Raw genomic sequence first — 25,734 nt, 5'->3', positions numbered from 1 at the left:
CAATAAATGCTAGCCAGCCAGCGACGCCCATGTCCCATGAATGAATAAAAAAGTCTCTCTGAATTTCATGTTTTTTTAAAAATATGCTGCTTTGAGATTCCTACCTCACAGTTTCCCACATCATACACCATCTGCCATCTTGTTTCCCACTCAATTAACCTGGTCATGTCTCTTTGCAGCCTGTGTGTCCTCCTCACAGCTTACATTCTCAATTAACTTATATCAGCAAACCTAGATATTTTACTCAATTTCTTTGTCTCTCTGGGTCCTTACTTGTGTGTTGAGCTCTGTGAGGCACGACAATGAATGAAATTCATGCTTACCACACGCACAAATTCCCCATTACCTACCTTACTACATGCATCTTCCAAAAACTCAAATGTTTTACAAACAAAATTTTGTTTGAAAAAATGCTGATTTTGTCTGACCATAGTATGATTTTCCAAGTGCATTGTTAAGGCTTCCTTAATAATAAATTCCAGCATTTTTCCTAGCTACTGATGTCAAGTTAATTAGACTGTTTGCCAATTTCCAATCCACTGGACAATTCTAGAAATTAGGGAATTAGAAAAATCATAACTAGTGTATTCACTATCCATGTAGTTACCTCTTTTAGAGCCCTTAGACGTAGCACATAAGGTCCTGGGTATTTGACTGCTTTTAGTCTCTTAGGTTTCTCGAATACTTTTTCTCTGATATTAATTACTTTAGCTTCCTCACTCTCAATAGTCCTTTGGTTATGCACTATTTCTGGTATGTAATTTATGTTTTCTACTGTGAAGACAGCTAAAATATTTATTCAGCCTTTCTGCCATTTCCTCATTCTATATGGTAATTTGCTTGTCTCTGCTTCTAAGGGACCAACATTTACTTTAACTACTTTCCTCCTTTTTACATACTTGGGAAACCTTTTACTAGCTATTTTTACTTTCCTGGTTAGTTTATTCTCATTCCATTTTTTCTTTTTAAAATACAGTTTTTAGTCATCCTTTAATTGGTTTCTAGAATGCCCCGAATCCCCAGACTTACTACTATTCTTCGCACCATCATAAACTTCTCATTTAATCATTTACTATCCTTAACTTGCCTAGTAAGCCATGGATGGATTTTCCTGGCTCAGTTTTTCTAATCACGAAATAATAGCACTTTGAATTCTTTAAATATTTTCCACCGTTTATTCACTGCCATACCTTCTATTTACCCAGTCAAACTTAGCCAGTTCTCCTCCCCACCAACGTAACTGGATTTATTTAATTTTAAGATTTTTGTTTGGGACCTTTCAAACTTAATAAAAAGCTGAATTCTATTACTACTTTTTTCCAGGTCTCTTTTACAAAGCAATTGTTAATTAGTCCTGCCTTATTGCACAACACAAGAACTAAGATAACTTTATCCTAAGTTGGTTCCATCACAGACTGTTTCAGAAAACTGTTGAGAAAGCAGCCTGCAAACTCACCTTCCACATCACCTTTTCCAATTTGACTTGTTCAGTCTGCTTGTAACAAAATTTTAGCTTAATCCTCTACCCAACAACGTAATTACCGTTAGGGGTCCTATAAACTACTCCCACCACCAGCATTTTCTGACCCTTGTTATTACGAATCTCCACATATACTTAATCTCCTTCATCCTTTTTCATGAACATTCTTCTGACAGCCTTTAACATCAGGACTATTCTTCCTCCTTTTCATTGATCCTGTCTTTTCAAAATGTTGTCCATGCTGGAATATTTATTTCCCAACTTTGGTGACCTTGTAAACACATTTCTATAATGACGATTAGGTCTAAACCATTTATTTCTATTCGTGTCGCTAATTTATCTACCTTGTTTATGAATGCTTTGTGCATTCAGGTAAAATGCCTTTAATGTTATTCACTATTATTCTTTGCATGGCCCTTATTCGTTGATGCACCTCTAATGTTAAACTTTCTGCCCCACTATACTTGGCTTTAGGTGAATAGAAATACTGCTCTATAGCCTCAACCTTTTTCTTTGGGTTTCTAAATCTCCCCTTACTTGATCCCTTCCTCTCACTTCTTTTAGTTTAAAGCTCTATACACAGACTTAATTGTATGATTTGCCAGGACACAAATTTTAGCCCTCTAAGTGAAGCTAAAGCTGCTTCCTCTTTCCCCAGTATTGATGCCACTATCTTTTGATTTGACCCCTTTCCATCCACGCCACTCTGAGCCAAGTGTTCAATTCTCTAATCTATTTGAACCAAGCCAATTGGCTCGTGGCTCACTAATAATCTGGAGATTATCTTTGGAATTATGCATTCGTTTGGAATCCAAATTCTCAGCATCTCTCAGCAGAATGTACTTTCTAGTTCTACTGTCATTGGTTCCTACATGGACCCAAAAACCGGATCCCATCCCCCCACCTCAGTCACAAGGTGATGTTCTTAATCCTGGCATCAGGCAGACAACACAACTTTTTCCAGTCGTGACTGCTGGGAAAAACATCTATCCCCATGAATACACAGTCCTCTATCACTATATTTCTTTTCACTCCTATTTGACTGGATTCTGGCACTATGGTGCTATAATCAATTTGCATTTCCACTCTACAGTGCTGTTCTTGTCCAAAACAAGCAGCAAGTACTCCATACCTGTTGGTCAAAGTCAAGGATTGAACACTGATTATTGTTATCCTTATTCTACTTTGGTCTCTTGCCTTATCCACGAGGGTATCCCAACTTGAAACACAGTGTGTGATGGTGCATTTTTTTTTTAATAGTGAGGAGTCACAAAGAACCCCAGTGAGAAACATATACAGAATAGAAGGAGTAGGCCATTTGTCCTTCAAGCCTGCTCTGCCATTCTCCCAACTCACCCACCAGGGGAATTGAAGTGGGTGAGGCAGGAAATACAACAGACCAAAGGTTTGTTGAACTCTGGCAGGAATTTCCACTCTTAGGGAGAGTGCGGCTGGAGAATCCCGCCCTTACTACCACCAACCCTCCGCCCTCACCACAAACATTCTTTCTGAATCTACACTGTTTAATCCTGTTCGAATTTTATTTCTCACTCTAAACTCCAATGAATATAATCCTAACCAACATAGTCTCTCCTCATATGGCAGTCCTGCCATCCCAGAAATAAGCCTGGTAAACTTTTGCTGCATTCCCTCTATAGCAAGAATATCCTGCCTCAGTTCAAGGCATCAAAGCTGCACACAATACTGCAGGTGTGGCCTCACCAATGCCCTATACAAATGCAATAAAATATCCCTATTCCTATATTCAAATCCTCTCACTATGAAGGCCAAAATACCATTTGCCTTCTTTACTGCTTGCTGTACCTGCGTGCTTGCTTTCAGCAACAGATGCATGAGGACACCAAGGTCTCGCAGAGTATCTACCTCTCTCTGGATGAAGATTATCAAGACTTGGAGATTTATCCGTCTTCAATCCCATCAATTTCCCCAAAACCATTTCCCTACTAATACTGATTTCCTTCAGCTCCTCAATAAAACTTGTGTTCCTCAGAATCTCCAGATATTATTCATAACCTTTGAGGACAGAAGGAAAGTATGAATTTAGTTCCTCAACCATCTCTTTGTTTCCTGTTTTGAATTCCCCTGTTTCTGACTGTGCTTGCATTAGTTTTTTTCCAATCATTTTCTCTTTACATACCTATCGAAGCTTTCACAGTCAGCTCTTATATTTCCCACAACTTATTTTCATACTCTATTTTCCCCTTCATAATCAATCCCTTGGTCCGCTTTTGCTGAATTTTAAACTGCTCGCAATCCTCAGGTCTATTTCTTTTTCTTGCCAATTTCTGTGCTTCTTCTTTGATTCTAACACTATCTCTAATTTCCTTTAAGCCATGGTTTGGCCTCATTCCCTTTTCACTCTTGCACCAAATAAGAACAAACAACTTTTGGAGTTCACCTATTTGTTCCTAGAATGCCTGCCATTGCCTGTTCACTTTCCTTCCTTTCAGTAAATGTTTCTCAGTCTATCATAGCCAATTCATGCCTCATACCATCAAAGTTACCTCTATTGAGATTCAGGACCCTGGTTTTAGAATCACTATCCACGTTGATACAGAATTCTATCATTATGTATGGTCACCCATCCCAAGGGTTCTCTCACAACCAGACTGCCAGCTAATCATTGTCCATTGCACAATACCCAGTCCAAGATGGCCTATTCCCCGGTTAGTTCCTCAACATTTTGGTCCAGAAAACCATCCCATATACACTCCAGGAATTCCTCCTCTATTGCATTGTGACTAATTTGACTCATTCAATCTATATGCAGATTTAAAGTCACCCATGGTCACAGATGTTCACATGCATCTTGCATTTCCTGTCTAACACTATTCTTAACATTGTTACTACAATTTGGTGATCTGCATATCACCCCCATAAATGTTTTAGGCCCCTTGGTGTTTCTTAATTCGACTAATACAGATTCTACATAGTCTATGCTAATATCTTTTGTCAATATTCTATCAATATCTTCTTTAATCAACAATGCAACTCCATCACCTTTTGCTTTCTGATAGCTCTCAATGTTTAGTTCCCGTACTTGGTCACCTTGGGGCCATGAATTCATAATCCCAACTACATCATACCCCTTTACATCTACCTGCACAACTAATTCATCCATGTTATTTCAAATGCTTCGGGCATTCAGTTACAAAACCTTAAGGGTAGTCCTCTTAACGTTCCTTACTATTTTAAAAAAAAGCTATGTCCTTATCGGATTCTGGCCCTTGATTTCTCTGCTCATCACTTTTATCATTCTCCTTGTTGTCTTTTTCTCTTGTTCTTAATTGCCCCTACTCTGAATCTTGAACCAGTCCAGTCATCCTATAAACACTTATTAGAAACATAGGAACTAGAAGCAAGAGTAGACCATTCGGCCCTTCAAGTCTGCTCCACCATTCATTTTGATCATGGCTGATCCCCCCCCTCCCCCCTCCGCATATCACTTGATCCCTTTCGCCCCAAGAGCTGTATCTAATTTCTTCTTGAGATCAGGCAACATTTTTGGCCTCAACTACATTGTGGAAGTGAATTCCACACACTCACCACCCTCAGGGTGAAGAAATTCTCCTCACCTCAGCTCTAAAAGGTTTACTCCTTATCCTCAAACTATGACCCCTAGTTCTGGACTCCCCCACATTAGGAACATTCTTTCTGAATCTATCCTGTTAGAATTTTATAAGTTTCTATGAGATCCCCTCTCACTCTAAGCTCCAGTGAATATAATCCTAGCTTGCTTAGTCTCTCCTCATAGGACAGACCTGCCATCCCAGGAATCAGCCTGGTAAACCTTCGCTGTACTCCCTCTATAGCAAGAACATTCTTCCTCAGATAAGAACACCAAAACCGCACGATGTTCCAGGTGTGGCCTCACCAACACCCTATGCAATTGCAGCAAAACATCCCTATCCCTATACTCAAATCCTCTCGCAATGAAGGCCAACATATCATTTGTCTTCTTTACTGGCTGCTGTACCTGTGCACTTACTTTCAGCGACCGATGCACCAAGATCCAAGATCTCATTGAGTACCCACCTCTGTTTCAAGTAATAACTTCACATTTATCCACGTTACATTGCATCTGCCATGCAGATGCCCACATACTCAGCCAGTCCAAATCATGCTGAAGCATCTCTGCAACTTCCTCACAGCTTGCCCTCCCCAACTTTGTATTATCTGCAAATTTGGAGATAATACATTCAAGTTCCCTCTTCCAAATCATTAATATATAATGTGAGCAGTTGGGGTCCTAGCACAGATCCCTGCAAAATCTCACTAGTCATTGACTGCCAATCAGAAAAAGATCCATTTATGCCAGCTCTTTGCTTTCTATCTGCTAACCAGCTTTCTATCCATCTTAAGATGTTACCTGCTTAACTTTAACTTTACATAGTAGTCTGTTATATGAGACTTTGTTGAAAGCCTTCTGAAAGTCTAAATAAAGCACATCCACTAGTTCTCCATGGTCAACTCTACTAGTTACATCCTCAAAGAATTCCAATAGATTCGACAAGCATGATTTCCCTTTTGTAAATCCATGCTGACTTTGTCTGATTATACCACTGCCTTCCAAATGCCGAGTTATGAAATCCTTGGTAATAGACGCTAGCAACTTCCCCAGTATCGACGTAGGCTCATTGGTCAATAGTTCTCCCTTTTCTCTCTACCTCCCTTTTTGAATAGCGGGCTTATATTAGCTTTCTTCCAATCTGTAGGAACTATTCCAGATCCAAAGAATTTTGGAAAATAACCACCAATGGATCTACTATTTCCAGGACCACTTCCTTAAGCACTCTGGGACGAAGATCATCCAGACCTGGAGATTTATCCATCTTCAATCCCATCAATTTCCCCAAAACCATTTCTCTACTATTGCTGATTTCCTTCAGCTCCTCACTAAAACATGTTTCTCTCAGCACTTCTGGTAATTCCTCAGCCATTTCTTTATTCCCCGTTATGAATTCTCCCGTTTGACTGTAAGGGGCCTATATTTGTTTTTGTCAATCTTATTCTCTTCACACATCTGTAGAAACTTTTACAGGCAGTTATGCTCCCCGCTAGCTTACTTTCATGTTCTATTTTTCCCTTCTTAATCAATCCCTTGGTCCTCCTTTGCTGAATTTTAAACTGCTCCCAGTTCTTTTTCTTGGCTTTTCCTTGTCAATTTGTATGCATCTTCCTTGAATCTGATGCTATTTCTAATTTCCGTTCTAAACCATGGTTTGGCCACAATTCCCTTTCCACTCTTGTGCCAAACAGGAATAGACAACTCCTGGAGTTCACCTATTAAAAAATCTTAACTTAAAAGCAAAGAAAAATACTAAGTACATGCATAACTAAACAGAGTTGATGTACAAATTACCCTTTGTTCCAAAATATATCCAGGATCCCTGAGCTCACTAAGACTTCCCTTTCCCAAACATCAAATTAAATAACTAAATTAAATCCAGCTTATAGCTACCACTCAATACAAGGCTGATGATCAAGTCTGAGAAATATCTTTTCCTGGTCCAGCAAAGCTTTTTAAACTGCTTTTACAATGATTTACTGCAATGCCTTGGGTCTAAGACTTAGATGCAAGACTCTTGCATCTCTAAGATGTTGCAGTACCCCTTGGCTGTGAAATGGGTCCAAGTCTCCTGGCTGAGTGTTTTGGACTGCTTATGGCTGTGAGGTGTGGACTAGCCTTTGCTGGGGGGCGGGGGGAGGTAAACAGTTACACTGTTTCCCTTTTTGTTATTTCAAATTCTTTCCTTTTATTCATTTTAGGATTAATAGAGCTCTAAATCACACATTTAGGCAAACTGTTTCTGCTTGTGAAACTTTACATTTCTACAGCAGTCATTTAAGCTATCTATTTCTACTACTGGAGCAATTCACATCTGATCGTCCTTAGATGCTCTCACACTTTTGGAATGCCCAGATCACTTTCAGAGGTCTCCCTACCTCTGGAAATGCTGTTTATTACTGTTGCTAGGCAGATTTCTACCTCCCAGACTTTTATAAATTCATGTTCCTGTTTGTTGCTGTGCAAATCCTTGACACCTTTTCCTTTCCCTTTAATTTACCACCAACTCCAGAAAGCAGCAACTTGCATCATAATACGGTTAACAGGGCACCAAAAGCCTCATTTACTCAAACTGGCACTTTGTTGAAAAAGTATAGATGAAATGTCTGACCCTAATCCCTGCTGCTCAGAATAATCTTGCTTCCACCCAACACTCATACCTGCACTTTCTGACAAATTAGATTACTTTGCTATCAGTAGGAACCAGTGCTCAAATTTCAAACTTTTATAGTCTGCATGATTTAATATGGTACCACATATATAACGTACTCACCCATACAGCCAATGCATTTTGTTTGAAAAAAATCATTAAAACAAAGAGTTAACAGCTCCATATATCCCTTCATTAAAAAATGCTATTTTATTTAGTTAAATTACTATTTAGTAGCTACCAGCTCTCTTGAAGCATTTAATTCAACAAAATATACATCGTTAGTCTCAACTAAGTATGCATTTTGATAAATGTATGCTAAGTTTTACTCACGAGGAAAGTTGTACATGAAGCAGGACTGGGCAGCTATCATCCATTCAGCTCGGGTTTCACAGAAGATGGCTATGTTGGCTTTGGGTCGTTGACCCAACATAGCAAGCCCACTACCAAAATGTGCAACACGACGGTAGACCTCATTATAGGTGAGCCATTTGTAATTTCCAAGAATTAACTGGTATGGGCAAGAAAAAAGAACAAATTAATAGATAATTTTAAAACAGCAACACTGCAATTAGATAAAAACATGCATACATATGTACCATACTACTGTACAAACAAGCCACTTAGCTCAGAAGGTCCTTGATGTTGTTCATGTTTCACATAAACCCCCTCCCACCCCAATTCATCTAACCCCATCAGTATAAGCTTCTATCCCTTTGTACCTCGTGTTTATCTATCTTCCCTTTAAACGCATCTGTGCGAATTGTAACAGACAGAACGACAGAACAATTGAAACCTCTTTCCCCTGCTCATGATTAGTATGCTTTTTTTGGAAAGGAATTTGGTTGTGTGTTTTTTATCCTGAGTGTGGATATTTTGAATACCAACAGCAAGATTTTCATGGGTTTAAATGAAGAGGATTATTTATTCATGCATTTATGCCAAAAAATCAAATGCGAATCCACTCACTCACCCAGTCACATACACTAAAGGAAAGCATAGCTAAAGCAAATAGTGCACTTTTACAAGTCGTAGACAAAAGAATAGTTCATAATTCACTTGATTGGCTCATCATGGAATACACATTTTGCAGGTCTGATGAAGATGACGTTTTCACTTCTGAAGTGTGGTCTAGGTGAATTCAATAGCTGAAGTTGTATACAAGAGTTGTTGCAGAATTCTCTCAAAGAAATTGAATTTTCTGCAGATGACGAGGTTAATTACTTGTAGTCTTATTACATGCAGGTTGGTTTGTTAAATTGGTGGGCTTAAAAATGAACAGGCTTCAAGACCTTATGATGTCACAGTGTTCAGTTCTTAACGCACGGGTAGTTCTTCCTGCCTCTTCTGCTGAATCTTACTGAAGACAGCATTTATAAAGATTAAACAGACCAACACAGCTGCCTTACCATACATCTTCTAAGTCCCCTTTTCTGAATATGCTTTTGGGCTCAAGTTGATTAACCACAAGCTGAATTATTGTTTGCGGGCATTCACCCTGCAGGGATTCAAACAATCACGGTCTTGGTTTCAAAATAACTCAAGTCAAAAAACATCTTTTGAATAGTCTCAGGAGATGGGTAATGTCATGTCCTTGGCCTGGAATGTGTCCTTTTTATACAGTGGTAGTTTTGAATCTATAGAATATGTCAGATGACCTTTGGTGGCCATATTTTGCAGCATTTTATTGTCCAATTTTAAAAGAGTCAGTTCCAGAAGATTCCACACTGAGTACAGTTTGTGTTTTTAAAAATGTGAATAGGAATTGCCTTTACTGGGCATGAATAATCAACTCAACCACTCCTTGTGAGAGAGTGTTCCACATTATAACCACTTTCTGGGTAAAGGAGCTGTTTCTGAATTCCCTATTGGATTGATTAGTAGCCATCTTATATCACTGATTACCTATATCTGTTCGTTCCCAGATATGGAAACATCTCCAAGTCCACCTTTTCAAATTCTTTCGTAATTGTAAAAGCTTCAATCAAGTTGCCGTCTTAATCTTCTCCTTCTAGAGAAAAGAGCCCCATCCTCCTCAATCTTTACCTCTTAACTTTGGTATTATTCTAGTAAATATGTTTTGTACCTGCTCCAGTATCCCCATTTCCTTCTTATAATGAGACCAAAATGGCTTACAGGGCATTGTTGTCTAACCAAGGTTCTATTCCTCTGCTTTGTAGTTCTGTAGAAATGAACTCCAACTGTTTGTTTGTTTTTATGATCTTGTTAACTGCGCCACTATTTTTTTTATTGGTTTATGCTGCCTTCTGATTCTACCAAAACACACCAAACACTTTGTTACAGTCCCAGCTGATGTTACTGTTGAACAAGTCAGATCCCAGGATGGAATCGGCTTGATACAGTCACAGGAGTCAGCTTTGAACCTTTAACGAAAGAATAAAACATGTATTAAACGAGAAACGAACTACATCACACGACTCCTTCACCCCACCTACGCCTTTACAGATATATACTGATTCCTAACACAAGTTTCATCTTATACTCTAATATTATAAGTACATAGTTAATGTAAACTCTGTAAACCACACCTCCCCCCACTTCCACCCTTACCTTCCGACGCTCATCACACTCTTAAGTCAATTGGTCTCACTGGAACTTTGCTTTCCAATCTCTGCTCTCGAAGAACACACCCTGGATTATTCTCCCAATGTTTTCTCTCAAATTGTCTTCAAGGATCCATCTCCAGGGTTTCAACCTCCCCTTCCAGTATTCTTCTGCTCTGGGGCACCAGGTGCATTCAAATTTTGCATTTCATGCAATCTCTCAGACCCCAACAATGCCAACAGAGCATCACTGCTTCATAGGCCCATGATAAGGAGTCACCAACCTTTGGGTCTTCTTGGATCTATGGCTTCTCACAAGCCCATATTATTCCGGGTCTGCACCTTGCAGCCTTGTCTTTTAAGTTGGGCATCTCTGCTCTTCATTCTTAACCTCACTTAAGACGACCTTTTTCCAGATTCCTGTTCTTTCCCTTTGACCGGAACTTTTGGAACTTCCTTCTGTCACTGTCCCTGGTTTCAGGATCTGTCTGTTCTTCAGCTTGGGACCTGTTCTCTGCAGTCTCCCTTCATACACTTAAAAGTACATACAAACAAGGAAAAGGAGTAGTTCATTCGGACTCTCAAGCCTGGTCCACCATTTAACAAAATCATGGCTGATCTGTTAGCAACCTCGAATCTGCATTCCACCTACCCCTGATAACCTATTGTCCCCTTGTTTACCAAGGATCTAGCCACCTCCCCCTTCAAAATAGTCAAAGGCTCTGCCTCCGCTGCCTTTTCAGGAGGAGAGTTCCAAAGTCTCATGACCCTCAAAAACAAATTTGCCTCATCTCCATTTTTAATAGGAGACCCCTCATTTTTAAACAGTGACCCCTGGTTCTCCATAAGAAGAAATTTTATTTCCACATCCACCTTGTCAAGACTCCTCAGATCTTATATTTTTCCATCAAGGCAGCTCCTATTCTTCTAAACTCCAGAGAATATACGCCCAACATGACCATTTTCCTCCAAGTCAACCTACCCATTCCAAGTATTAGTCTAGAAAACCTTCCCTGAAATGTCCTTCTTCATGTCCTGCCTGTTCCAGTAGTTTTGGTGTAGCTGCTTCCAACTGGGTCATCTTTTTTAACTTAAGCTAAACTGCTTTTGTTGTCTCTGTGGACACCTGGTTGCAAGGCTAGTTTTCAGACTTTAAAAATGTTTTAAATGTAGGTATCTTTTAAAGCAAAACATGCCCTTAACATACAAAATGCAGAAATACAAATAAAATTAAACAGAGTTTTAACTTATGCCCAACACACACACATACAAATATAGATCAAAAATATCTATTTCTTAACACATTATTGAAGTTACACTCATTCGATTAGTTTATTAATGCCCTCCTATATTGAGATCATCCTCATCTGCATTACACAATTTCCAACCAGCAGCCACTCCACCACCAGTCTTGTTCGATCCAACCTTTTTAAATTAAAAGGAACCCATTAGCGTCTGCCAGTCCTCAAGATAAGGAACCAATGTCAATTAATTTTTGTATATTGTTTTTAATTACTGGGAAGCATTGGGAGCCTATAGTTTCCTCGCTTTCTGCATAGCAATGCCTTGGCCAATCAGGGTCAAAATGCCAACCAATCAGCACCCCTTTTCTGCTGCACTATAAACAGTTGCGATTGTTTGAATTTTGGCATTTTTACATTTGTCCTGATGAGTGCAAGACAAAACGCTTCAGCAACATGTCTTTCTAAAAAAATAATATTCATATATATGTAACGAAATGGATCTAAAAATTAACACCTTTTGGAATATATAAAATGTATATATTAGGTCAAAATATTTGATGATGAAAATCTGGTGTTAAAAGTGAAGTTGCTTCAACGCCAGTTAAAAACTATACAACGGGTGCAACAAACTTAATATCAATGATATCAAGACATCATTATTTCATATCCTGCATTCAAACTGTCTTATTTAAATGGAAAATCTTACTTGGTCTTCCCCTTCCCGAATCACCACCAGAAAGTGGATTTAGATAGACATGAAACAGAAAATGATCATTTTCAGTTCCATGAACTCAGATAACCAGGTTCTCATTGCAGAATGCAATCTCTAATCTGGGTTGCCTGTATCAACGCACCATTAGTTGCATTTTCTGCCAGAATCAACCTCTATCTTACATCGGTTCCTCTGTTTCTAGTTTGTCGTCCTTGTGATCTCTCTTACCTTCTTCCCCATTTTAAGTTTTCTTCCATATTCAGGGCCAACACCTTAACTTTGACATCTTCAGTGTCCATGTTACTCGTGTCATCCCATTTACGGACGAGGCCAGCTCTATTATTTCATTCTATCCTTCAACACTTACTTTCCCTCTTCACCACTTCCTACTCAGTTAAACTCTTTCCCAGGCCACTTACATAATTGCTTTAAACTCTCAGCTTTCTGGTCTTTGGCCTGCCAAGACCAATACAAAGTAACGATTACTAGCCTCTTCCTAAAGCAACTTCTGATTTCTGCAAACTAAGATGACACAAAGATGGCTGGAATTTGCGGATGACACAAAGATGGCTGGAAATTGCAGATGACACAAAGATGGCTGGAATTGCGGATAGCGAAGAGCATTGTCGGGCAATACAGCAGGATATAGATAGGCTGGAAAATTGGGCGGAGAGGTGGCAGATGGAATTTAATCCGGATAAATGCGAAGTGATGCATTTTGGAAGAAATAATGTAGGGAGGAGTTATACAATAAATGGCAGAGTCATCAGGAGTATAGAAACACAGAGGGACCTAGGTGTGCAAGTCCACAAATCCTTGAAGGTGGCAACACAGGTGGAGAAGGTGGTGAAGAAGGCATATGGTATGCTTGCCTTTATAGGACGGGGTATAGAGTATAAAAGCTGGAGTCTGATGATGCAGCTGTATAGAACGCTGGTTAGGCCACATTTGGAGTACTGCGTCCAGTTCTGGTCGCCGCACTACCAGAAGGACGTGGAGGCATTGGAGAGAGTGCAGAGAAGGTTTACCAGGATGTTGCCTGGTATGGAGGGTCTTAGCTATGAGGAGAGATTGGGTAGACTGGGGTTGTTCTCCTTGGAAAGACGGAGAATGAGGGGAGATCTAATAGAGGTATACAAGATTATGAAGGGTATAGATAGGGTGAACAGTGGGAAGCTTTTTCCCAGGTCGGAGGTGACGATCACGAGGGGTCACGGGCTCAAGCTGAGAGGGGCGAAGTATAACTCAGACATCAGAGGGACGTTTTTTACACAGAGGGTGGTGGGGGCCTGGAATGCGCTGCCAAGTAGGGTGGTGGAGGCAGGCACGCTGACATCGTTTAAGACTTACCTGGATAGTCACATGAGCAGCCTGGGAATGGAGGGATACAAACGATTGGTCTAGTTGGACCAAGGAGCGGCACAGGCTTGGAGGGCCGAAGGGCCTGTTTCCTGTGCTGTACTGTTCTTTGCCTTTAAGTATTTGAAACACTGGCAACTGCTCAACAAAATCACACTTTACACCTTTAAAAAACTTGTTCTGTCAAATCAAATAATCATTACTCTGTCCAACGGCCCTTGAATTGCCCTTTTAGCTGTTTGTTAGGATGAGCAGAATTCTTTATTGCATACTAACCCTGATTGTCCCTGGACAACCTTGCAGACCAATGAAATAGCCCCATCATTCTTTGTGAATTTTTAGCTCTTCTGCACAAAAATGATCATTCACACTGGATTACCAGACGCTGTGAAAGTGATGTGAAATGTCACAGGTTTGACGATTGATGCAAAACAGAGGCAAGGAACTTGTATATCCACACAAAACTATGTGCAGAAGTATGATCACATGCATTCACACAACAGTGCTGGAAGTCAGACACCAGGGCATGTTTCCTGTTCTTATGTGTAATGAAATATCAACACTGCCCTCTAGTGCTGAGAAAGTTTAGAAATACTTCATGAGGAAGGGATTCTAACTCATCTTGAAAAATGTTTTCTTCTTCAATTTTGTTTTCTATTTTGATACTTCAATTACTAACTACAAAAATCAAAGTCTAATATTCTTAACAGAACAGCACATCCAGATACACAAGGCTAATGGAAGAGAAATGCAGAATGTTGATTTCCCTTTATACTACATGCATCAAGGCAACCAGGCATTTGAAATTAAATTTCTTTTGCAGGTTATGTTCATATCCAGTCATTTATCAACTACATTCTTTAAATAGTTTACTACATTTTCAGTAAATGTCATTTCAAGGTGCTTGAACCCAAAAATGTATTCAAACTTTTCCTATCACACTGGATAAACGTTTCTAAAGCAATTAAACATCATTCAATTTAGGTAATACAAGAATGTTAGACTTGGAGCACATAATAGCTTATGCTGTTATACGCACATTTTTTACACGCACATTTTTTAGGCTGGTCCAGAATCACTTCAAGTAAACGTTGGATGAATCCATCTTTTTAAAAGAAGGATATACTTGTATTAATATAGCTGCATTCACCACCATAGGACAGCCCCAAAGTGCTTTACAATTAATGAAATACTTTTATAACATGGGAATCAGAGCAGCCAAGTGCTGTATGGTAAGCTCCCACATGAAATATGTTATTAAATAATCCAGAACAACAAGAGAACATAAAAACAAATACAGAAAGTGCTGGAAAAACTCAGCAGGTCAGTTTCGAGGAAGAGTCGTATTGGTGAAGGTGAAGTCGCATGGGATCAGAGGTAAGCTGGCAAGGTGGATACAAAACTGGCTCGGTCAAAGAAGACAGAGGGTAGCAATGGAAGGGAGCGTTTCTGAATGGAGGGCTGTGACAAGTGGTGTTCCTCAGGGATCAGTGCTGGGACCTTCAAATCAATATAGAGGAAAATGTAACTGGATTGATTAGTAAGTTTGCGGATGACACAAAGGTTGGTGTATTTGCGGTTTGTGATGAGGACCATCAGAGGATACAGATCAGTTGGAGACTTGGGCGGAGAGATGGCAGATGGAGTTTAATCCGGACAAACGTGAGGTAATACATTTTGGAAGGTCTAATACTGATAGGAAATATGCAGTAAATGGCAGAACCCTTAAGAGTATTGATAGGCAAAAGGATCTGGGTGTACAGGTACACAGGTCACTGAAAGTGGCAATGCAAGTGGAGAAGGTAGTCAAGAAGGCATATGGCATGCTTGCCTTCATCGGCGGGGGTATTGAGTTTAAAAATTGGTAAGTCATGTTGCAGTTTTATAGAACCTTAGTTAGGCCGCACTTGGAATATAGTTTCAATTCCGGTTGACACACTGCCAAAAGGATATGGAGGCCTTGGAGAGTATACAGAAAAGATTTACCAGGATGTTCCCTGGTATGGAGGGCATTAGCTATGAGGAGAGGTTGGAGAAACTTGGTTTGTTCTCGCTGGAGCAAAGAATGTTGAGGGGAAACCTGATAGAAGTCTACAAGATTATGAGAGGCATAGACAGAGTGGATAGTCAGAAGCTTTTTCCCAGGGTGGAAGAGTCAATTACTAGGGGGCATAGGTTTAAGGTGCGAGGGGCAAGCTTTAAAGGAGATATACGAGGCAGATATTTTTACACAGAGTGTGGTGGGTGCCTGGAACTCGTTGCCAGGGGAGGCAGTGGAAGCGGGTACAGTCGTGACTTTTAAGGGGTGTCTTGACAAGTACATGAATAGGATGGAAATAGAGGGATATGGTCCCCGGAAGGGTAGGGGGTTTTAGTTAAGTCAGGCAGCATGGGCGGTGCAGGCTTGGAGGGCCGAAGGGCCTGTTCCTGTGCTGTAATTTTCTTTGTTCTTTGAACTGCAAATGTTAACTCAGTTCCTCTCTCCAGAGGTGCTGTCAGACCTGCAGAGTTTTTCCAGTACTTCTGTTTTTCTTTCACATCTCCAGCATCCATGGTATTTTACTTTTATCATCAAACTCCCCTTGCTCATCTTTAATAGTATCACTGGATCCTTTATGTCCACCTGAGAGGACAAAGGTGGCCTCAGTTTACTATCGCCTCCAGAAGATGGTGCCCCCAACAGTGCAGCAAGCACTCTCTCAGTCCTTAATTGAAACGTCAACCTAGTCTACTTTGGTTTGACGAGTTTCACTGTTCTGGACCATGCCCTTAATCTTGTTTAGAGAAACCCTCAAGCATAAAATTGTCCTGGATATTAATTACTGAAAAATATTAAATGAATAGCCTCAAACAGCACAGGTTCAGGGAGAGAATGAAATGGCAGATTTAATGGAAACTGAGGGTGTGAGGTTTAACTTTTATCTTTCAAAAATAAAAGTAAAAGTTGCAGTGGTGGTTGCACTAATATGGCTCATCCTTTACTTTACTTACTTCATTTGCTCAACTCTACATAAGAAAGGAATAATTCCAAAGCAGCATTAAAATTGCTGAGACTCTAAAGGAACAATTGTTCAAAGCAGCTCGAAGCACAGCAGTGCTCAACTTTCTAACCTGAGCAAAACAATTATGCCTGGTGAAAGCATGTGATTATGCTTGTATATTGCCTTGGAAAAACTCTCCACAAAAGTGTGCTTCCCTTATTAGTGCTTTGGCATTCTATGATTCTACATGTAGTGTTAATCAAAGGACAATGAACTGTTTCTCAATTGGGAAATTTCATCCAAATCACAATTTATAATGAAAAGAGATCAGCACAGCATATGTTACCAGCAAACATATTAGCAAATCTCTTGATGCACTATACTCAGTCAAAGGATGTGCTGTTTTAGGTCAGGAACAATATACCATGTGATGCATCAGTCTATGTCCCTTTAAGTATAGGTTAATTGTGGTCAAATATTTGCTTGTAATTCATTCCTAGGATGTGGGCATTGTTGGCCAGGCCAGCGTTTTATCACCCATCCCTAATTGCCATATGCGGTCAAGGGCAGTGACTCACACCACAACTTTCCAGTTCAGCTTGTTCATGTCTGAATCAAGACTATGATGAGATCAAGAGTTGAATGGCCCTTGGGGAATCCAAACTGAGCATTAGTGAGCACATTAGTCTGATCACACTGTTGACCCCATCCATCATTTTACCGATGATCAAGAGTAGACTGATGGGGCGTTATTTGGCCAGGTTGGACTTGTCCTGCTTTGTCTGTGCAGGAAATACCTTAAGAAGTTTAACAACACCAGGTTAAAGTCCAACAGGTTTATTTGGTAGCAAAAGCCACACAAGCTTTCGAGGCTCTGAGCCCCTTCTTCAGGTGAGTGGGAATTCTGTTCACAAACAGAACTTATAAGACACAGACTCAATTTACATGAATAATGGTTGGAATGCGAATACTTACAACTAATCCAGTCTTTAAGAAACAAAACAATGGGAGTGGAGAGAGCATCAAGACAGGCTAAAAAGATGTGTATTGTCTCCAGACAAGACAGCCAGTGAAACTCTGCAGGTCCACGCAACTGTGGGAGTTACAAATAGTGTGACATAAATTCTGATTCTAGGATCGCATGATAAAGACTCAGGAGGAAAAAAGCAGAAATATTTATGTGAAATAGTGTGACATAAACCCAATATCCCGGTTGAGGCCGTCCTTGTGTGTGCGGAACCTGGCTATCAGTTTCTGCTCCGCGACTCTGCGCTGTCGTGTGTCGCGAAGGCCGCCTTGGAGAACGCTTACCCGAATATCAGAGGCCGAATTACTCCCACAGTTGCGTGGACCTGCAGAGTTTCACTGGCTGTCTTGTCTGGAGACAATACACATCTTTTTAGCCTGTCTTGATGCTCTCTCCACTCCCATTGTTTTGTTTCTTAAAGACTGGATTAGTTGTAAGTATTCGCATTCCAACCATTATTCATGTAAATTGAGTCTGTGTCTTATAAGTTCTGTTTGTGAACAGAATTCCCACTCACCTGAAGAAGGGGCTCAGAGCCTCGAAAGCTTGTGTGGCTTTTGCTACCAAATAAACCTGTTGGACTTTAACCTGGTGTTGTCAAACTTCTTACTGTGTTTACCCCAGTCCAACGCCGGCATCTCCACATCAGGAAATACCTGAACAGTCCTTTACGTTGTCACGCAGATGCTAGTGTTGTACAGCTTGGCTTGAGGTGCAAAAAATTCTGGAGCACAAGGCTTCAGTGTTATCCTCTGAACATTGTTAGGGTTCATAGCCTTTGCAGTATCTGGTGCCTTCAGAGGAGGCGGTACATGATAATCAGCAGGTTTCTTTGCCCAGGTCTAACCTGATGCCATGAGACATCATGGGTGGGATTTTCCAGCCTCGCTTGCACCGAAACCGGAAAATCCCGCCTGAGGTCAATGAACCTTTCCCTGCCCGTGGCAGGCGGGATGGTAAAATTCACCCCCATGGGTCCAGGGTCAATGTTGAGGAATTCCAGGACGACTCCCTCCTGACTGTATACCACTGTGCTGCCCACTGCCACCTCTGCTGGTGGGACAAGACATACCCAGGGATGGTAATGGTGGAACCTGGGACATTTTCTGTAAGGTATGATTCCTCAAGTATGACTACGTCAGGCTCTTGCTTGACTGAGGGACAGCTCTCCAAAATTTCCTGCTGTCATCTTCAATGCCTAGGTTGATGAGGATGGTCCGTTTGATTTCATTCCTTTTAGACTTTGTAGCAGTTTGATACAACCGAGTGACTAGGCCATCTGGGTTTGGATTCACATGTAGGCCAGACCAGGAAAGTATAGCACTGTTTTCCCCCTAAAGAACATTAGTGAACCACGTGGGTCTTTCTGACAATTGACAGTAGCTTCATAGGTATAGGAGTAGGCCATTCAGCCAGTTGAGCCTGCTCCGCCATTTAATACAATCATGACTAATCAGACACTTCAATGCCTTTTACACATACTATCTCCAGAACCCTTTGTTACTGTTAATCAGGTATCTATCAATCTCTGCTTTAAACATACACAATGACAGAGCTCCTACAGCCCTCTGGAGAACGCAAAGATTCACAACCTCGTGTGCAAATGGTCACCTTTTAATTCCAGATTTTAATTGAGTTCAAATTTCGAACCCGTGTCTCCAGAACATTACCCTGGGTCTCTGGATTACTAGCCTGTGACAATACCAGTACACTACTATCCCCCCCTAAATAAATACAGGTCAATTAATGCATTGCAGCTGAGTGAATACAATTGAGTTCACAGGCATTTTATATTCTAACTCCCATATTGTGAGAGTTCCTTTTATTTTATAATTTTGTTTTAAATTTTACATTAAGATTGTGATACATGAATAATAGGGTAGTGATGTATAGTTACTGAATGCTAAATATTTAAAAAATGGTGATGCTTCTAAATTCAAAACATGTTGCTTCATAAAAATCAGCACGTCCTCTAACTGTGAAACATCTTGTTCAGCTAATGATTGTGTGTGCATTCATTTAAGGTTTCAATGGTATAATTGCTCTGAATTACTGAAATGAATGCTTAGGTCAGGTAAAGGACAGACAGGTAAATGAGAACCCTGGTGAAGTAAGAAGCTGTAGATATTTTTGGTCTGGTGTCAAGTGTGATACAAAAGTTTGCATCTGTTTGTGATTTCTTGAGTACGGCATCTGGAGTGTTGTCATGGGATTAATATCTTACGAAGGTCATCTGTGACCAGATGATACACCCTGGTATCTGTCTCAGTGGTGCTATTTCACTGTTTCTTCTACCTTTTTAGCTGGGAGGTTGTGATGTGGAGGCGACAAGTGATACAGGCTGCATTTTACAAAGGAGAGTACTAGGTGCCATCTGAGGGAGGATATAGCCAGGCTGGAGGATGGCTTTCAAGCTGTAGGCAGGGTAACATAAAATCCAGACTGCTGTTAAAACAACAATACTCTTGTTAAAACAGTATATGTAAAGCTGGAAAAGTTGGGCAGAGAATAGTGGTTACACCCACATAGCTCCAATGCGATAATTGTGGCTGTTGTTTGTGTTCTCAGCCAGGATCTTCTCATTCTCCTCACTGCTTCCTATTTAGCTATTGGAACTGGCATGCTTTATCTATCCATTTTCTATATTTGGCATAAAAGGTGGGGAAAGGGAGACAGTGATGTAATGTCACTGCGCAAGCAATCCTGAGGCCCAGGCTAATGATCTGGGGATATAGGTTCAAACCCCATCACGGCAGCTGGTGGAATTTAAATTCAGTTAACATATTTAAAATCTAGAATTAAAAACTCGTCTCAGTAATGGTGAACATGAATTGCGACCTTTGATTGTTATAAAAACTAAATGTCACTAAGGAAATCTGCTATCCTTACCTGGTCTGCCCTATACGTGATCCCCAAACCAACAATGATGTGGTTGACTCTTACCAGCCCTCTGAAATGGTCTATTTCGCAAACCACTGAGTTCAAGGACAATTTGGGATGGGCAACAAATGCTGGCCTTGCCAGCAAAGCCCACATTGCATAGAAGAATTTTTTTAAAGTCCCAAGTTGCAGCTGATATTTTGTTACGCCTCTACTTACCTGCTCTTTTGGCCATGACCCAGCCATCAATTGTTACTTCTCTCAGTACCTTCACTCCCCACCATTTGCACCTTAAATGTATTAAATCTTTTCAAAATATTGCATTTATGTGATATCTTTCATGAACACCAGATATCCTCAAGCACTTGAAGTACTTTTGAAGGTTAGGCACTATTGTAATGTAGGAAATGCAGCAGGCAATATGCATAGTGAGCTCCTACAATCAGACAGGTAATAATGGCCAGATAATCTGTTTTGTGCTATTGATCAAGAGATGAATATTGCCAATGCCACTAAGATTAACTCTCCTGCTCTTCTTCAAATTAATACCATGGGATCTCCCTGTGTCTGCGTGAGTTTCCTCTGGTTGCTCCGGTTCACTCCCTCAGTCCAAAGGTATGCAGGTTAGGTGGATTGACCATGATAACTTGCCCTTAGTGTCCCAAGAGTGTGTAGGTTAGGTGGACCAGCCATGGTAAACAAGCCAGGTTACGGGGACTTTGGGCGGGGGGGGGGGGGGGGGGGGGGGGGGGGGGGTGGAAAGTCAGTGCAGACTTGAGGGGCTGAATGGCCGCCTCTTGCACTGTAGGGATTCTGTGGAGAGTATTACCAGCAGAGCCAGGGCTAATGAACAAATATATGAGTGTTTCACAAGCTATTCAAATCTATTATTCATAATAAATACAAGAGATTCCAGGCACTGTTTATGCTCTGAGCAGCTGTTGACTATGTGCAAGGAGACCATCAATCTGGGACACACTACGTGCATGTCAGTGCCTGCAGCTCTGGATAATGTACGTCAATGGGAGGCTCCATTCCTTTTCTGCCCTGGTCTCAACTCTAAAAGTGTCGTCAATTCCCTGGTAGTGGATTCTGTCAGCCGTGGGATACCATAACTTCAATACTACCTCAGGTAAATAGGCAGAGGCTAAAACACATGCAAGCAACTTTTAAAGGAGTTGGGCATAGTGGACAACAACTACCCGAATTCTGTTTAATTGTTAGAAATTGCTGTCCGATTAACTTTTCAATAAGGGCTAGTGCTGATAGCCTCATCATTATTTTTGTTGCAAAAATGAGACCAGTGAAAACTGCCACTAACAATTTGTACACTCATGAGCGCACACATCTACATTAAAAGGAAACTGAAAGCTGTTTAGGTTCGACAAGCTGGAGGTAAATAAAAAGGATTCGAATATCTCATTATATTTTAACATTCATTTAATTTTAAAAGTTATTTCATTTACAAATATAGGAGTTTAACAATGTAAAGCAATTCAATTTACAGGGTATGCTGTTTTAATGGCCTAGATCTACTGGTCAACTTGCAAAGAATTTACCCAAACTGACACTATTGCCCAATTCTCCTAGCATCTTCCGATCCCAGGGGACACAGAAATGAGTAGCATAGCATCTCCAGTCCAAGTCCAACAGGGGAGGAGCTGGAGGAAGGAGACCTATCTCCTTTTCTGGCACTAGCTGCCATATTCAGACAAGCTTTAAAACAGTCCAAGTCTTTTAATGAATGAATGCAGTTTAGTCGCCAAATGGGCGAGTGGGTACGGGGTAATGATGATGTAGTCAAGTAGTCAGATCAAGTTGTTGGGGAAGATGGGTGTGGTTGGGTTGAGTGGTCTGTTGAGGAGTTACCCAGCTGTCAGACTAAACATTACGTTAAGTACACAGGTAAGTTCCATGTACATAGCTAATGTCTCGGGGCAGAGACATTAGCGAAGAGTCCAGAGCATCAGGGAACTAGCCCATTGGAAATTTAAACATGCCGAGCAATTCTCATGCATGCAAAGGTCATGTGTAGCATAAAACACTTTGGGCTAAATGCCCTGATTCTGTGTTATACAGCCTAACATTATATGCAAGAAAACTTTATTAATGTATGCTGGAAAATCATGCATATTGCACAGATTTAGACTGTGGCATCTTAGAGAACCATGAAGCCATAGAAAAGTTCCAGCACAAAAAGAAGCCATTCGGCCCTTTGTGTTTGCACTGGCCGAAAAAGAAAATTAGCTACCCATTATAATCCCCCGTTCAGCAGCCAATCCGAAGTCTTGCAGGTTACAGCACTTTCAGAGCACGTCCAGGTACCTTTTAAATGAAATCTCCTGAAGTTCCAGTTCACTGCATGTCAGAGAATAGGCTGCATTTTAAATAAATACTGTCCATACATATGTTTTGCCAATTGAAAAGTCAATGATGTTTTTGCTCAGAACTGGCACCTTTTTTCCTGTAAATACCTCTATTACTCCTAATTAGTTACTATCCATGTAAATTGTGCTAAGTTCCTACCTTCAATTTAGCTCCAAATGTAGTTTAAGAAGTCTCCTTTTTGTGTCAGATAAGAATTCAGTTCGGTCGGATTTATCAAGGTAGTCCATTCATCTTGAGGGGTATGTTTTATAAACAAAATAAGTTCTCAGCACTGTCTGTAAGCCACACTTCTTTACAGTCGAGTAACAAACTGAAACCATTGGAACTATTTGTGTTATCAAAACTTCAATATGAATCACTTATCCATTGCCTTGGTCTTTCTAATTCCCTCCAAAAGCAAACACTGCGTTCTTTTTCCGAGGTGAATCTGGAAAAATTATTGATCAGGGCTGACTATTCACAGTGGACACAGTGCTATACAAAAAGTGTACAAGTGTACACATATTTTCTTTTGTTCTTAGGATGTGGCTGTCACTGTCACCAGCAAGGCTGCCATTTATAGTTACAACTCAGTGGCTTGCTAGATCACTTCAGTGATGACCAACCACATTGGTGGAGTCACCAAGAAAGGACAATAGGTTTCCCTCTGCAAAATATATCAGTTAAATCTTCACTGATGCCAGCATTCAAATTTCTAGAAATAAAATCCAAATTTCATACCATGGTGAGACATGGGCTGACATCACCTCTGGATCATTCGCCCAAAATGATAAAACTGCACCCCAGTTCTGCTAACTTATTTTTGAATTAGAACAGAGAACAGCATAGAACTTGAACTTCTGAACTCAAATCATTCCAAAGATATGCGGGTTAGGCTGACTGGCCATGTTAAATTGACCTATTGTCAGGGGATTAGCAGGGTAAATATGAAAGATTACGGGAATAGAGCCTGGATGGGATTGTGGTCAGTGCAGACTCGATGGGCCGAATGGGCTCCTTCTACACTGTAGGGATTTTACGATTCTATGAATTTTATAACAGATAGACAGATACAATGAAAGGACTATTTCTATTTATGCAGCTCCCAGTTTTCCCAGATCTCGGAACATATTGGGGAGGCGATGGCCGAGTGGTATTATCACTAGACTATTAATCCAGAAACTCAGCCAATGATAGAATCATAGAAACCCTACAGTGCAGAAGGAGGCCATTCGGCCCATTGAGTCTGCACCGACCACAATCCCACCCAGGCCCTACCCCCACATATTTACCCGCTAATCCCTCTAACCTACACATCTCAGGACTCTAAGGGGCAATTTTTAGCATGGCCAATCAACCTAACCCGCACATCTTTGGACTGTGGGAGGAAACCGGAGCACCCGGAGGAAACCCACGCAGACACGAGGAGAATGTGCAAACTCCACACAGACAATGACCCAAGCCGGGAATCGAACCCAGGTCCCTGGAGCTGATCTGGAGACCTGAGTTCGAATCCCGCCATGACAGATGGTAGAATTTGAATTCAATAAAACATATTTGGAATTAAGAATCTACTGATGACTGTGAAACCATTGTTGGTTGTCAGAAAAACCCATTTGGTGGGGCAGCACGGTGGCACAGTGCTTAGCACTGCTTCCTCATAGCACCGCTTCCTCATAGCACCAGAGACCCAGGTTCAATTCCCGGCTTGAGTCATGGAATCATAGAAACCCTACAGTGCAGAAAGAGGCCATTTGGCCCATCAAGTCTGCACCAACCACAATCCCACCCAGGCCCTATCCCCATATCCCTATATATTTATCCGCTAATCTCTCTAACCTACGCATCTCAGGACACCGGGGGGCAATTTTAGCATGGCCAATCAACCTAACCCGCACGTCTTTGGGCTGTGGGAGGAAACCAGAGCACCCGGGAGGAAACCCACGCAGACACGAGGAGAATGTGCAAACTCCACACAGACAGTGTCCCAAGCCTGGAATCGAACCCAGGTCCCTGGAGCTGTGAAACAGCAGTGCTAACTACTGTGCTACCGTGCCGCCCATCTGTGCGGAGTTTGCACATTCTCCCCGTGTCTGCATGGGTTTCCTCCGTGTGCTCCGGTTTCCTCCCACAGTTCAAAGATGTACGGCCTAGGTGGACTGGCCATGCTAAATTGCCCCTTAGTGTCAGGGGGACTAGCTAGGGTAAATGCATGGGGTTATGGGGATAGGACCTGGGTGAGATTGTGGTCAGTGCAGACTCGATGGGCCTCCTTCTGCACTGTAGGGATTCTATGATCTCTTCCAGTAGCACTGAACTCTGGAACTCTCCACACGCTTGAAAACCTTCCAACATTAGTAGTTGCCCGAATATTACCCGAGGACCTCTTTCACTTCTACCACACTATAGGAATTCTCCTAACTCATTTCTAACCCAGGCCACCCCCCGTGCTCCTGGAATTTCTATCTTGCTGCAGATCCTGATTCCCTACCCTGTCATATCCACATATGCTGTGATAACTGTGGTCTCTAACTGTTACGAATGTTTTTAATGAAAGGTTGTTCAAGAACCATGAAGTAGGCCTCGTAACCTAAACACTGGAAGCTCTTTATGACAGGTGTGCACAGTCGACAATCCAATCTTAAACTGCTTAACTGGGTTCCACATAGAGGAGCTAATCCCCCAGGCGTCACCTGACACACACTAAACCCCAACATACATTATATACAAATATCACATCTATTATCTCCCAGAACCAGGGATTTCACATTTCATTCCTTCCAGTTGACTGATTTTGCAGCCCCTTCCCTCTCCCCCATCCCCCCCAATCCGAATATGTAATCAAATTGGCTATTTAGGGCCCAGTAAAGTTGTAGGATCA

The 25,734-nt window shown here is 41.1% G+C and overlaps 1 protein-coding gene across 6 annotated transcripts in view; it reads right to left on the bottom strand.

The window, feature by feature from the left end:
• The window catches only part of acsl3a (acyl-CoA synthetase long chain family member 3a), a 116,502-nt gene that overhangs the window by 45,156 nt on the left and 45,612 nt on the right, over positions 1-25,734 (bottom strand). For 4 of the 6 annotated variants that reach the window (XM_078208848.1, XM_078208840.1, XM_078208862.1 and 1 more), the window contains one exon: positions 8,053-8,230. In XM_078208848.1, the coding sequence (XP_078064974.1) occupies positions 8,053-8,230 (178 nt within the window). Of the gene's footprint in view, positions 1-8,052; positions 8,231-10,290; positions 10,365-10,567; positions 10,588-25,734 lie in introns of those variants that run through there. The other 2 variants (XM_078208877.1, XM_078208869.1) reach the window with 2 other exon arrangements.

The sequence above is a fragment of the Mustelus asterias genome, chromosome 3 (genome assembly GCF_964213995.1).
Source record: "Mustelus asterias chromosome 3, sMusAst1.hap1.1, whole genome shotgun sequence".
Lineage (NCBI taxonomy): Eukaryota > Metazoa > Chordata > Chondrichthyes > Carcharhiniformes > Triakidae > Mustelus > Mustelus asterias.
Note: the sequence above shows the minus strand (reverse complement) of the source record. Positions and strands in the feature narration are given on the sequence as shown.